The 14127-nt window shown below is 49.7% G+C and overlaps 5 protein-coding genes across 5 annotated transcripts; 1 reads left to right on the forward strand and 4 right to left on the reverse strand.

Annotated features, from left to right (window-relative positions):
* Nucleotides 1-1837: 1837 nt before the first annotated feature.
* On the reverse strand, nucleotides 1838-3420 carry ASPBRDRAFT_204237 (uncharacterized protein; the record flags this gene model as incomplete). Its single annotated transcript, XM_067621698.1, has 5 exons — nucleotides 1838-2471; nucleotides 2521-2585; nucleotides 2636-3015; nucleotides 3083-3150; nucleotides 3225-3420. 5 exons carry the CDS (start codon nucleotides 3418-3420, stop codon nucleotides 2083-2085), a joined length of 1098 nt encoding a protein of 365 aa, XP_067483908.1. The 3' UTR covers nucleotides 1838-2082.
* A 1289-nt stretch (nucleotides 3421-4709) lies between these two features.
* ASPBRDRAFT_39153 (putative isoamyl alcohol oxidase) lies at nucleotides 4710-6595 on the forward strand. Its single transcript, XM_067624086.1, has one exon. It carries the CDS (start codon nucleotides 4737-4739, stop codon nucleotides 6435-6437), a length of 1701 nt encoding a protein of 566 aa, XP_067483909.1. The 5' UTR covers nucleotides 4710-4736; the 3' UTR covers nucleotides 6438-6595.
* An 821-nt stretch (nucleotides 6596-7416) lies between these two features.
* ASPBRDRAFT_27090 (uncharacterized protein) lies at nucleotides 7417-9600 on the reverse strand (the record flags this gene model as incomplete). Its single annotated transcript, XM_067622330.1, has 7 exons — nucleotides 7417-7539; nucleotides 7569-7873; nucleotides 7955-8132; nucleotides 8475-8834; nucleotides 8903-9111; nucleotides 9324-9460; nucleotides 9512-9600. 7 exons carry the CDS (start codon nucleotides 9598-9600, stop codon nucleotides 7417-7419), a joined length of 1401 nt encoding a protein of 466 aa, XP_067483910.1.
* Nucleotides 9601-10316: 716 nt separating this feature from the next.
* Nucleotides 10317-11029, reverse strand: ASPBRDRAFT_27091 (uncharacterized protein; the record flags this gene model as incomplete). Its single annotated transcript, XM_067622331.1, has 5 exons — nucleotides 10317-10490; nucleotides 10556-10611; nucleotides 10665-10678; nucleotides 10739-10755; nucleotides 10793-11029. The coding sequence occupies 5 exons, from the start codon at nucleotides 11027-11029 to the stop codon at nucleotides 10317-10319; spliced, it is 498 nt and encodes a 165-aa protein (XP_067483911.1).
* A 623-nt stretch (nucleotides 11030-11652) lies between these two features.
* On the reverse strand, nucleotides 11653-12598 carry ASPBRDRAFT_52229 (beta-ketoacyl [acyl carrier protein] synthase domain-containing protein; the record flags this gene model as incomplete). Its single annotated transcript, XM_067626867.1, has 4 exons — nucleotides 11653-11928; nucleotides 11998-12089; nucleotides 12138-12291; nucleotides 12569-12598. The coding sequence occupies 4 exons, from the start codon at nucleotides 12596-12598 to the stop codon at nucleotides 11653-11655; spliced, it is 552 nt and encodes a 183-aa protein (XP_067483912.1).
* Between the last annotated feature and the right edge of the window lie 1529 nt (nucleotides 12599-14127).

The raw sequence follows: 14127 nt of genomic DNA on the forward strand, positions 1-14127 counted from the left end.
AGGTGTCTCGAGAATGGCAGGTGAAAGATCTCAGAAGGTGTCCTGTCTTTGGGATGATATTTTCTGGAGAACGGGCGATGCATGACAGAAGAGGACCTACGTGTCCTTGAGTCAGCCTTGTGAGCAACTCGGATTGTAGATCGAGCGCCAACTGCCTAGGCTATGTTGTGCCTGTTAGTAATGAGTCACAGGCTCTAGGGTAGTAGCGAGTGTCTGATCCCTGTAGGGCTGACAGGGTTCTTCCAATATTCGTGCGGAGAAGCGACTCGGATCGCGTATTCCCGGTCTCACTTTATGCCATGACGTTAGAATTGAATGAATCTCGTTAGATACTGGAAATTGTGGAAAAGGGTGGTCAATAACGCGTCAGTTAAAACGTAGTCGGGAACCTATGGTTTCTTAGCCGCGGCCTTAGGCCATATACTTATGCCTGAGGCAACCATACATAAGCTGGAAGTTGTTGTCGAGGAAGGGTGATGAAAGAAATCAGTTAGACAATTATATTTCAGGCCCCAACAGAATATTAGGAGCCAAATATTCTCTGATGTAGTCTATTGCCCTATTTCTTGGACTGGTTCTTTCTATCTAACGACGGGCTGGTGATGCGAAATAATATCCTAATGATATTGATATTGAAGATACCTACTTAGGCTATGAAGATCAGGCTCCATTACGCCTCTTCAAATAGACTTAATTATATCCTTGAACCAGTTGCATAGTTGTACTTCACTAGATAGACCATGATCTCAAAGGGTTCACTTCGGTACGTCTATAGACAATAATAGACATGGCACTGGCCTTCTATAACCATCTCCACTTTCACAATTTCAACGGCACAAACTGTAATATTATTCAAAGACACACATCACAAACCAATCAAACTGACTCATGCACAACAATCTAAACTCCATCACTTCTAGACTATCTACATTGTAAATGATTGTGTACTGACCCCCCTGCCAATCCCACGCTAATTTCATCGTACCTCCCGTGTATCAGCATTATCGGTCTATTAGGATCGGCAGTCTGGGTCTTCTTCCCCATTCTAATCTCCAACACAAAATACTTCAGCCAGGCTAATTTCTTTCGACAGCCGTTGTCCCTTGAATGTCCCACCTGCTAAGGTAGTGAATAGCAGTGATCTTCCCTCACTGTGTGTATATAACGGCGGATCTTCTTATCTGATATGATGTGCTGTGGATACAACAGGTTATTCCTATAATACTAAACTATACTAAAATACTTTATATGTAGACTATAATAAGCGATTAGCATAGTGTGTGTTAGATATCCTTAGCCATTAAGATTCTGCCAGCCTAGCCAAATAATTAATATTTGGGGTTAGTCCTTCGGGTCAAAATTGCCATTAATTTGAGGCACAGCTAGATAAATTAAATTGTTAGACTAACTATTCCCCGATCGGACAATCCTTCCGATCCATGGTTTTAGATACAGAGGATTTTTATCAAATTAATTCCGGCAAATGTTCTTCCCGGGTTCGAGAACTCCGGGAGTTTAAAGATTAAGGACATGCATGGGCTGATTCCAGGATTTTGGCGTGGGTCTGCAGGTGTTGGTGCGAACATGTCCAGGGTTTCGGGCTGTTTCGGTTTCAGTTTCGGTTTCATCCCTGGGATGAGGAGTTTTCGGGTTTGCTGCCTTTACCAAGTGGACACACAAAAGGTATAGGAGCGTCAGTTTACGGTCCATAGGCTCGTAATGATGGAAATTGATGTGAAATATTATGTGATTAGGATAATTCTATCGATCTATCTCTATTCGTCAGACTTCGTAGACGTCTATACTAATGGCGTTGCGTATTGCATCTCTTTCTGATGCGGCGCAAATGGGCAGTAGGCCCTTCTCCTCTATCGTTGCCGCGCTGGCTGGCAGGTGCCAAACCCCTGGGTATCATATTCTGCCAATTGCGTGGATATCCTATTTGGAGTCCCGCGTGTCTGATGACTGCACGATGCTCGGCTCGGTGATGCGGCGAGATTGTCGTCTAACCGCGCCGAGGTTCTCGCAGCTCCTAGGGTGTTTCTCTGCTTCTAGCTGAGTGCTACTATCACAACACCTGCATCACCGTGGCCAGACGTGGTCGGCGGAAATATCGGTCGAATCTCCGGTACGCGGGGGGTCGATACCCTGCTCAATCCGGGTGGTGACGGCGATGCCCTGCAGTTCCACGTCCGAGCTTCGTCGACTTTCACTCGTGGCGATATGAGCGTTTTTGGAGGCCTGGGAGCCCAACGGATCATTGATCTGTCGAAATCCATCGGTGTTGTGGGTGGTTCCGTTGGGAAAGTAGAGCTTGGTGCCGGAGGACGGGTGGGAACGGGCTTTGGAGACGCCGCTGCGCACTTTGCCGAGGAAGCCCTGGATCAGCGGCTTCATGAGGGGGAGACAGCCGCAGATAATAGCCACGTCGAGTTCGAGACAAGTCCAGACGGATTCTTTGGCACTCGAGGCTGGAACTGTTAGTCGAGAGGACCAAGAGGCCGCGAAGGTGGAACTCACAAGCTAGGTCGGTGGTCACAAAGTTACGAAACTCAATCAGACGCATCAAGCTGAAGATGCAGACCCTGTTCAGGGGTTAGTGCTGCAATTGCATACACGGCGCAGGAATACCTACAGTCCACCCAGGGAGAATACAAGCGTAATGGCAACTTTCTGGCGGAAAGTGATCTGCAAGCCCCAGACGATCGGCGTGGGTAGACACAGCACAATGACATCCTCCACCAAAGAGAAGGCTCCCATTGCCTGGAAGAATGCTCGCTGTCCGCTCATGCAATGTCCATGAAGGCTCTTGTCGTAGTAGTACTGAACCGGATTGCACTGGAAGATATTGACCAGCAGTGCCGTGACGGCCCAACAGGCAATAAAGCCGATCAGGATGTTCGAGACAATTGCATATGCGCGGACCGTTCCCAGTAGGCGCTTCAAGAACACGACGATCGAGATCTTCACAAACGCGGCGGATGGCGCCCAAAACTTTTGAATCATCCATGAGCCCTGTAGTAATGTCATGCATATGTTAGCGAGTGCCACCAAGACCCGGGTATTGCCATTGGGAACATACAAATTGGATGCGTCGCCGTTCGTCAGCCGGCAAAGAACTAACTGGCAAACCCACGCCATTGAATGCCGCTATATGCCAGCACAAGTCAGTATACACCCGATCGGCCAGCTATGCACGAGTAGAGAGAATGTGGCCAACTCACTGTCCACAACAAAAGCGGTTGCGCAATAGGAGAGAAGCAATCCCACGCCCATCAACCAGTCCTCCACCTTCAAGCCGGCCGTGGTAAAGCGCCGCGAGTACAGGCGCAGGACATAGGAAACGGTCGCCAACGCAGCACCGACGATGGGCACAATGGTCAAAACATTCTTCCAGTACCGATTTTCTTCGTAAGTCATGCTGCACGGCCGGCGATACGAGTCAGCGTTACGAGGAGCAGCGACCAGGCGGGTCAGGCAATTCCATATAAGTCTCCCATTTGAGGGAGGCAGGGGGAGGGGGGAGGAGGGATTTGTTGGTCTTTTGTGGTTCTGTGCAGGACGGATTTGAATTAATGAATAATATTACGAAAGGGCTGTCGTCGCCACCAGAACCTTAAAGGGCAAGTTGAGTCTACGACTTTAGACTCAGCCCAGCCCGGAGTTACGATAAAGATTGGGAAGGCGGCCGCTAATTTGTGCAGCGACTATTTTCCAACCGGACGAAGGATTCATTGGCTTTCATTTCCACGGCTCGGCGGGTTTTAAACTTTTTTAACTTTTTTCCCCGTTGGTTGTCCAGCCAGAGAAGCAAATGAATCTTGAGTAAGCGGTATTGGATCGGAAGGTGGCTGACTGCGACCGTGGTTCACAGGTCGATCAACTGTCTTGCTGTGCTCAATGCGTTGCACGTCCCTCTGGAACTGGCCCGTACCACTGCGATCATCACATATCCAGTGATAAACCCCCAGCAATGCATCGGCTGGGATTCTGGGGGCTGAGAGAAGAGATGGTAAGGATCACCGGTGTGTGGGTAAATTCATTCCTTCGCGTGGCTTATGCCGGCATGCCGTGGATAGCCTCAGGGGTCTCCTGCAGGGATTTCGTCTGCCGCTAGGAGACCCCCGAGGCAGAACGTGGTGCAATCAATTTGAGACGATGGTCTCAGATGGTGTCCACATCGTCCGATGTTGAAGAACACGCAATGGTCGTCTAGTAGCAGTTAGTTAGTCTAGTTAGGATATGGTAGTGCACAAGGCAACTACGGAGAGCAATCTTCTGTGAGGGCAAGCTTCGGACATCGACCGAAACCTCACTCCACTTACCAACAAGCCCCAACGGGGACCTGCGTCAAGGTTCCACATTTTAAACACAGTTACCGGTAGCCATTGGTGGTGCAAGCAGTCCATAGTGGAGCTTATCCCAGTTTCTTTGGGTTCTCTGACTCTGCACAGCTTCGGGGCCGGTTGCGGCGTATGTCGCGCAACTTTCGTCTCTCGCTGTCCAGCTACTAACAAGTCATGCTCCCTCCACAACCCACAACACTTTCCCCCGAGAATTCGATAGCTTCGGATCGTATGAGGCATTGAATTGGTCCGTTCGTTTTCTTTTCTCCGAAGGTAAGAAAAATTCTTCCAACTCTGGCCCCGTCCGTTCATTCAAATGGTCGCGATCGTCGCTGTTTCCCCGTTCCCTTCCGCCGAGTTTGTCTCACTCTCGCGTGGCAGCCCTGCAAAATGACGCCTTCGAAGACCTCGTTGGCCCTTGTGGCCGTCCAATTATTTGGTCTTGGCTCCGCTTGTGGTTGCGCTTGCACTCTGGATAGCCTCAATGCCACCCTTCAGGGTCGTGTGCAGCCCTTGACGCCCTTCTCCCTCCCTTGCTTCTCCAACTACAACGGCCAGTCCGTCACCCCCAACGATGCGGCCTGTGCCAACATCCAGGACAACTACACCGACCCCTACCTGCGCACCAACTCTCCCAATGGTTACATGAACAACCAGGATGAGATGTGTGCGTCTAACCCCGAGGATCAATGTCTGCTCGATAGCAGCGATCCCACCGATCCCCTGGCCTTTGTCAACCAGACCTGCCGTCAGGGCAACATGCCCTCCTACTACATCGAGGTCAGGGATGACGCTGATGTCCGCGAGGCGCTGCACTACTCCAACTGCTCTGGCACCCGTCTGTCCATCAAGAACAGTGGTCATGACTACCTGACCCGCAGCAGTGGCAAGGGTACCCTGGCCCTGTGGACTCGCAAGCTGCAGAACCTCAGCTACAGCCCGGCATTCGTCCCCGATGGCTGCCAGGCCTCCTACAATGCCATCACGGCCGGTGCTGGTGTGAACTTCGATGAAGCCTATGAGTTCGCGCACCAGAACAACGTCACCATCCTGGGTGGTTACTCCCCCACCGTCGGTCTGTCCGGCGGCTGGGTCATGAACGGTGGCCACTCGGTTCTCTCCCCCGTCTACGGCCTCGGTGTCGACCGCGTTGTCCAGTACAAGGTCGTCACCCCCGACGGCCAGCTGCGCATCGCCAACGAGTGCCAGAACCAGGACCTCTTCTGGGCCCTGCGTGGTGGCGGTGGTGGTACCTTTGGTGTGGTCCTCGAGAGCTCCCATCGCGTCGAGCCCATCATCAGCTTCGTGGCTGCCATCATCAAGTTCACCAGCAACTCCACCAACGTCCTCCCCTTCATGGACATCATTGTCAACAACACCCTGAAGTGGGCCAACGAAGGCTGGGGTGGTCACGTCACCGGCAACACCCTCGTCAACGTTTCCCCCCTGCTCTCCGTCGCCGAAGCCAATGCCTCCATGGCCGAGGTGGCCGCGTACGCCCAGGCCCAGGGTGGTTCCGCCGTCATTGAGGCCTTCTCGTCCTGGTACGACTTCTACGAGAAGTATGTCACCTCCAGCTCCGTCAGCGTCGGTGTCACCCACTTCGCCGGTAGTCGCCTGGTGCCCTCGTCCGTCTTCGAGACCGCCGAGGGTCGCGCGAACCTGATGGACTTCTTCGAGCTCCTCCTCGCCAACGGCCAAACCCCGTACATCCCCGTGGTCGGCCCCGTCCTGTACAACTACACCGAGGGCTCGACCAGTGCCTCCCCAGCCTGGCGCCAGGCCGTCTGGGAGCTGGGTTCCGGCAGCAGCTGGACCTGGAACAGCACCCTGGAGACGCGCGAGCAGAAGATCGCCACCCTGCAGAACATGACCGCCACCCTGGAGCGCATCACCCCGGGCAGTGGTGCCTACAGTAACGAGGCCAACGCCTTCACCGTCGACTGGCAGGAGGCCTGGTGGGGTGACAACTACGACCAGCTCCTCTCCATCAAGCACAAGTATGATCCTACGGGTCTGCTGAGCTGCTGGAAGTGTGTCGGCTGGGAGGATTCCCAGGCTAACAGCACTTGCTTTGCTGCTTTTGCGTAAGCCAGTAACCAAGAACTAGTATGGTTGGTCTGGAGTGTTGTATATATAATTAATCCCCACCGTAGTGGGAATACGCGATAGATATCGTTCTTGTTCGACGACTTGATCTGTATATTATGTCAAGCTTTAGATGATAGTGTACGTTTAATGATGAAGACATTTTTGTTTGGAATAAGCATTCCTGAAAATGGATAGACCTGGCACATACATATGATTTTCTCCGTATACTTCCCTCCCGTAGTGATAGATGCGACGAGCACTCCTTGTCAGGGTGCCATCCAGACCACACAAGTGTTTTTTCAAAGAACCAAATCCCCTGTCAGAAAGTTTGTACATTCCAGCAGTTCAATAACATAGCAAACGTATCAATAGGAGTGGGGATGCTGTTGCGGGTTCATGATAGTTAGTAATGCGGAAGGAGATGGGGAAATATATTTCTGCATCGGGAACCGAGTACTATAGCACGAGGAATGTCATTCCACACTATTGTTTCTAACTTTAATAGTTTAAACCTGCAACATTTTTAGTACTAGCATGTGTGGAAGTAGTATACTCATTGAAATTGAAATCATTGGTCGCTGCACTAGCTACATATCTAGTACTACCACTAGTTAACTAAGCAGTGCTACAGCTTCGAATGGACGACCTTCCTAAATCAACATAATCTCTTGCTCAGTACGCAGTAGCATGATATAATCTTCAAAGCGATACTAACATCACAGTCTCCCACATATTCCTCAAAGCTGGCTGATACTCAGCTAACTATAAATCCTCTCAATAGATACTCATGACCATCCCCGAGGCAGCTTACTCCGGCTCGCAGCCACCCCAGCCAAGGAAGTAATCGTCGCGCGACCGATGATATCAAACGTCGCAACATCTGCTTGGACCTCATTGAACCACGTCCGCAGTTCCACAGCTACTAGCCGAGTCAACCCCGTATTGATGCAGTGTCTTATTCTAATCGAGACTTCCTTCTTCAACCGACAATGTCCTCGCGAGCTTGACAGTCAGCGCTTTGGTAACCGCAGCAGTCGCTGTAGCTCATGTTTTCGAAGCCGATGTCCTGGTTGATGGGGGAAGCGTTAACTGTGCACGATGGCTTGTTTGATGAGAGAATTCTTGGCTTACCTGCAATACCATCGCAGCCTGGAATACAGCCCCTGATTGGGGGCATATGAGCGCTGGCATCGTCGATTGCTGCACGTACTGCACGCTTATCCACCACATCGCAGGTCCGCACTTGACTCCGTCTTCTCTCAGTTGACGGAGCAACTCTTGGGCTTCGGCGCCTTTGCCGCCCGAACGAGACAAGAGCAGAAGATGCCGAGCTCCGCGGCTTACCAGCCAGGTAAGCATACTCTGGCCGAGTCCGCCTAGACCACCGGCGACTACATATGTTCGAAGGAGGGATTCGGCTTCGGTTTGAGCAATTCCTGCAAAGGGAACATGTTAGCTACCTAGATCAAGGATTACCTCCACGATGTCATCATCTCGCATTTCGATTACAATCTTACCAAAGTTCTTCTCAGACTGCATGAATCGGTGTGCCTTTTCTATCTCACCGATACACCATACACATGTGGTGGATTCTGCGGGGTCAACTTGCCTTTCGCCAATAGGCTCATAACCGCCTCTAAAGCAGCACGGGCGACGCGTTGGTGATCCTGCTGAAGCAGTGCCAAGTCGAACCAACTGTAAGTAACATTCTTAAAAAAATTATCTCATGGGGTAGTTTTGGCATTCGCAAGGATATCCCTCCTCCCCAACTCCACGAAGCCGCCCATATGGCGCAGTACATTCCCAGGACTGTACCAGGCCTTCCCCGGATAGGGAGTTCACCACAATGTCCACACCTTTTCCGTCGGTCATGTGCAAAATCGCGGGTGCAAAATCAGTGGAACGACTGGAGAAGCTATGGTCCTCGGGAATAGAGTATGGTCTCCATGATCAATCTCTTCTTCTCTTCTGTACCAACTGTAGTATATACCTCCGCTTTGCGGTATAGGGCTATTTGGATCAGCGCCTGCCCTGTACCACTGGCGTGTCCTCACGGCAGACGGTTTGCGCCTGGAAGGCCGAGGGTACAAATCCAACGACGCGGTCGCCTGGCTTATAAATATAGTGCATTTGCTTCCAACCATAGTAACAAGACCAGCACATTCCTGCCGACCTACTGCCATAGGTATCTGACCTATTGATGTGAGGACGTGGCGAACGTCCAAACCTGTATCCGTGGATCTCAAGGTCGACATCCGTGTCACCGAGGGAGCCTCTTGACTCGGCCTCTATAAATCGAGAGCGTTCCGAAATGCTCGAGTGGTTTCCGTCCAAACGCAATGGAGCGTCTGCATATTCTTTGCTCACACTGAATCTCACTTGATGTCTGCAGTGACACTGCCTGGTCAAGAGGCGCACTGTCCAAGAGTCGCGGATTGAAAAACTTTCCGTCTCGCACAACATACTGTGTATCGAGTCCCTGTGGGGGTGGCTACAGGATATTCTGAATCATCCCTAACAATCGGTTCTTCCCCAGAAGTTCCCCCAAATGGTAAGATGTATCGGTCCTGGTTCCCATCCTCGTGAGTCAAGACCTGGAATAAGCCCTCAATGAGATGGATCCTCGGATCAAGTGCGGGAAGGTCACTTGATTTTGTCACCCAAAGTGTATGTGCTGAGGTTATTAGAAGCCTCCGAAGCGCTTTCAGAGAGTGTTGGCCCCATGATATATAGTAACGGTTTGTCGAACTCAAGAAGAAATACCCGTAGTATATCTTCGGTATCAGCCATAGCACGGTCTAATGGTACGCAGGTCACACGCGATTTAGTAATCGGTTGAACAGCTTTCTTCCAGAAAGCTGGCGAGAGCTTGCTGCTTAGGCTCACTTGGTTTGTACAGGATCTCGATGCGCGGATTCCAGGCAGCAGGCGCGACGTTGTGCACGGCCGTAGAGACCAAGGCCGCATACTCATGCAGCCTTTCATCATCCAAGTCCGGGAATAGAGATCGCAGCCGGAGAAGCCTGATTCCTCCAGTACATCATGCCAGCGTTATACACAACGCCCGTACGAACGGTAAGGTTCGGATCCTGCCCGAACAATCAGAGATGCTCATGCCTAGCCAGGTAAAATTAGCGGATGAAAGAGCAGGAACATGCAACATACTTAACCACCACCCTTCAAGGAGTATCAATGCTGTGGCTGTGCGGAAAGGATGCGTTACCTCGGCCAGCACGAGTTTCCCACCACTGTCACAACAAGGTTAGTTCTCCATACAGCATATGCTTGGATATTTGGGTGGACTAATGGCTTTAATAATTTATGTATATTGGTTAACGTGTGTACCAAATCATGAGTGGCGTGTACAACCTGTAAGGCCTTAAGTTAGTAATGAAGCAGAACCTGGGTGGCAGGTAGATTGACATACCCATGCGGCTATGACCATATCATAGCTACCGGCTTCAAACCTCTGTTGCTCTGAATCTTCTTCAATGTCTAATCTCTTAAACTGCATCCGGGACCCTTTTTTGTGCAACTTCACTGGCTGCCTTTCCAAAGAAGGACCGGGAAATTAGCTTTGAGGAGTGACTTCAGATTCTGGATCTACTATTCATCTCCAGAAACCGTAATGCTATTGGGACTGTTTATGCAGGTGACAGTGAGCCGAAGGAGTGCATGGCTCTGAGTGGCTCTATCGAAGTATGCAAGAATCTCCTTCTGGTTTAGGGCGACAGCAAGCGTAGCTTCTCGGACAAAGCTGTGTTTCTCAAGCTTGCTGCTCCACAACCCTCGGTAAAAGCCGATCCTCCAAGCTTCAAGCTTCACGATGAGAAATCGCGCGGGCGGAGTATCTGTGTCAAGATTAGGATTGTTGTGGAATTAGTCAGGCGGATTGGGACCATACACAGCTGCAATCTCGTCAGGTAAATGCCCTACAACCTTCTTAGAGATTATCTCAAACTGCTTAAGTAGGTCAACCAGTGCGACCTGCAATACAGTGTATGATGTTTGGCTGTGGTCGGTCAGATTGACAGATGGTTCGGCTTCACTTGTCTGGAGAGCATATAACTTCCGTCAGTCTCAGTCAGTTCAGAATATAACCAGAGTGTCATGCCTACCCAGTAGAGCCCATTGGCATCCCAAAGTTTACAAGTATGCGTTCGCCTTGCGTATACTATTGAAGAATGTCAGATATACATCTAAAAGCTCCCTGCCCACATCGCATACCATTGAGCGTCTTGCTATAGAGAACAGTATAAGTTTAAAGCGAGCTCCTTCTAAGTTTCCAGTTGAGAACTCACCCCAGAGAATATGTAAGCTAGATTGGGAGACGGGATAGATTACCCCGGCCATACCATCCTACCAGGGATGGCTTCCCAGTCGGAATCAGGCTCAGCAACAGTGTATGCCCGCCATTCAAGCCATGTCCTTGTGCTTGAAAGCGTATGTGACAAACAGTCTAGGTAGCTAGAACGCCCCTTGGATGTAACCGGAATATTTGTGAAGAGCAGCTTCCAGGCCTCTTGTATACGTGTGATGCCGTCCCTATCAGAGGCCGACCAAACTTGTAGTCTTGCGGTACTGGAAGCCATTTTTTGTCCGCAGCGGGACTCTGTTCTCAGCTGATCAAGCGCGTTATCTTAGGACGACGTGCACGTTGGTACCTCCAAAACCAAAGGAGCTGACGGATGCCCTGCGTACGCCATCAGTTGGCCATGGGACAGCTTCCCTAGGGACCTAGACTCGTTAGGACCGGTTGCACGAATGTCATTTACCGTAGTCCAAATCTTTATATGTAGAAATTCCTGATCGATTCGAGGCTTTGAAGTCTGGAGGTCTGTGTGTGGTGGGTATAGCTCCCTTTTCAACAGCCAGAATTGCCTTGATGACTCCAGCAACGCCACTTGCGCCTTCCAAATGGTCAATGGTGGATTTCATGGAAACCCCATATGATAGTCAGCAGTAGCTTCCGTCACACTCTGTCGACAAACATCCACAAGTATACTGAGTCATCTGAGCTGCGATAAGGACGAAAGATGTTGCCTATCGCTCTAGCCTCAATGGGATCTCCGACAGCCGTGCCTTCATGACTACCATCAGCAAGACTTGGACTTTTTGATCCTGTGAAGCAGTATCATCGGGTCATACCGGTACCATGGCCCTTTACGTATCGGGTAACATCTAAGCCAAGGCCAGCCCTCCGATAGGTCTCACGCTAGAGACCCTCCTGCCTTTCCATGCTCGGCTTCGTAATGGCCGGTGTTTTCCCGTCCTGGTTGGAGCCCGTTGAACGTATAAGGGCGCGGATATTATCACCGTTCGCAATGGCATCACCCAGTGGGCGGACTATCAGAGAGCCTACTCCTTCGCCACGACCATACCCATTACGCCGTTCATCGAAACTGAATGAGCGGCTATCCTTGGACAGGATACCTAGGTTATCTATAGCTAAAACGGTGCCTAAGCCAATAATAGCCATAAATCCCCATTGCTAACCCCTAGAATATCCTTAGTAGTCGGAACGGTGCGCGTTTACGTTCATGAAGTTATCTTTCCATACCAATGAGGATTCGCCATTCCTGATGAACTGGCATGCAAGGTGCAGAGCCATCAGGCTACTAGAACATGCAGTATCAACATGTGCACTTGGCCCTCGGAGGTTGAAAACCCAGCTAATTCAATTTGGCAACATGTTTGCACCGGTTCCCGTTGCATGGCCCTTTGGCATAGTCATGAGATCTTTTGCGTGAAACTTCTGATAGTCGTTACCGAATGAACCGGAGAACATGGCCATCCTGGATCCGCTCACAGGTTCTATAGGATAACCTACATTCTCTGAGGCGTGATAGGCTGCCTTGGGGGTAAATTAGTGTTATAGGTCTATGGCCTCAGTCTCTATAGTAGAAATCAAGAAAAAAACCTGTGTTAAACTGGCTAATATCCTTCTTATAAAAATGGGTTTTCCTTTTAGACACCCTGTCTAAATATGCGTAGTCTGGATGGTACTAGGTATCAATATTATACCAGTCTGAAGTAATTTCCTCGGCCGTGGTCCTGCTATGGAGAATCAGTTCCCAGAAGCTCTCGGCAGAGACGGCCTTTCCCGGGAAGCGGAGAGAGATCCCAACCACCGCCAGTGGCTCCAAGTGCTGTCCTGTCATCTCGGTCACAGGACTGTGGGTGAAAGTACGATTGATAGGGCCAATGGATCACTTTAGGTACGTTGCCAGTAATATTCGTCGACTGATACTGTAGGCCAGATGAACGTGGGACACCCACTCTTTTATAGATAGGAAATCTGTATTGAATGAGAATATTCTGCGTAATTCAAGCTCGTTCTGAAGTCATTGATGGTGGCGAGGTGATTAGGCAAGATTCCTCATTCTTCAGAAACCCTTGTTTTAAATTGGAAGACTTTAGAATCGTAGAGTTCACTGACGTCCTCGTCAAATACTGTCAGCGATTCGATTGATATTGCCAAAAGGTATCCACTTTTCGTTTCCATGCATCGTGGGTACGCTGCACGAGCATTCTATATCATAGGCAGGCTTGAAGGCATGTAAGGGTTGGACATAAATAGATCTGAATATCTCGATGTGTTGATGTGCAGGATCACCCAGTTTACCAACGCAGTAGACAACGCCATTACTGTAGATTGGCCACCTCAGCGGCAAGACCCGGCTTTTCTGGTGGCAATCGGTAGTACAAGAAGGTATAAGTAGCAAGGTACCGGGGCGACTGGAGTCGACGCATTTGATCTATAGCATCCGACATTTCTAGACGGCACGACGACAATTTAAAGGACGGTCATCCCCCTCCAGTCCACTGATATCTCAGGTAGAGCCAATATGCGGTTTCTGTGGTAGGACTTTACTCAGGCCCTTCTACGGATCCTTTCGGTCTTGACGGTTAACGTTGGAAGTCTACAGGGGGAGCAACGCACGGGTAGGACTTTTGCTGAACCCTCTCCTAGGTTTTCACTGGAAGGCCGTTCTTGCTAACAGTCCCATAGATATTTGAGCAGCAGACAGGTAATCTGGCCCTTTAAATCATATGGACGCGACAGAAGGGTTGCTGACAGCAGTTGCTTATCAAGCCGCACTGCGCTATGAGCTAGGAGAGAGACACAGCTTTGATTTTGTCGAAGATACCGTTCCTTGGGATGCCTGTAAGATAATCAGCATTATCTATGCTGTCTGGAGATAGAATACTGATTTCATTAGCTGTGGAATCACATTGCGAAGCAGATGAGTCAATATTTAGCTATTATAACTCGTTAATAATCTTAATCGTGCCTGCAGGTATTGCAGAATCTTAAGAACTACCTCCGCATTAACAATCTATATAATGGAGTGATAATATTTAGTCTGGGAACCAGCATTGCTTTTATTATATTTATTCATTATGTTTATTAAATGCTAATGTAGAAATCTCTATTTAAAGTAATTATTCTTTTCTTACATACCCGGAGAGCCCTATAACATTGATTTACTCTATTTAGATTATATTAAATTCTTGTATTCTTAGTGTATAATTTTATTTTCCAACAGCACATGTATGGGGTTCAGTAGATGCCTTGAGTTATAATGTCTCTTTCTAGCTCCTGGATACTGTAAAGAAGAGGCGCAGTTGATCTTTATATATAAAGGGGGCCACGAGATCCCAACAACGGCAAGGGATGTGGTGATGA

The sequence above is a fragment of the Aspergillus brasiliensis genome, assembly GCF_001889945.1.
Source record: "Aspergillus brasiliensis CBS 101740 unplaced genomic scaffold ASPBRscaffold_2, whole genome shotgun sequence".
Classification (NCBI taxonomy): domain Eukaryota; kingdom Fungi; phylum Ascomycota; class Eurotiomycetes; order Eurotiales; family Aspergillaceae; genus Aspergillus; species Aspergillus brasiliensis.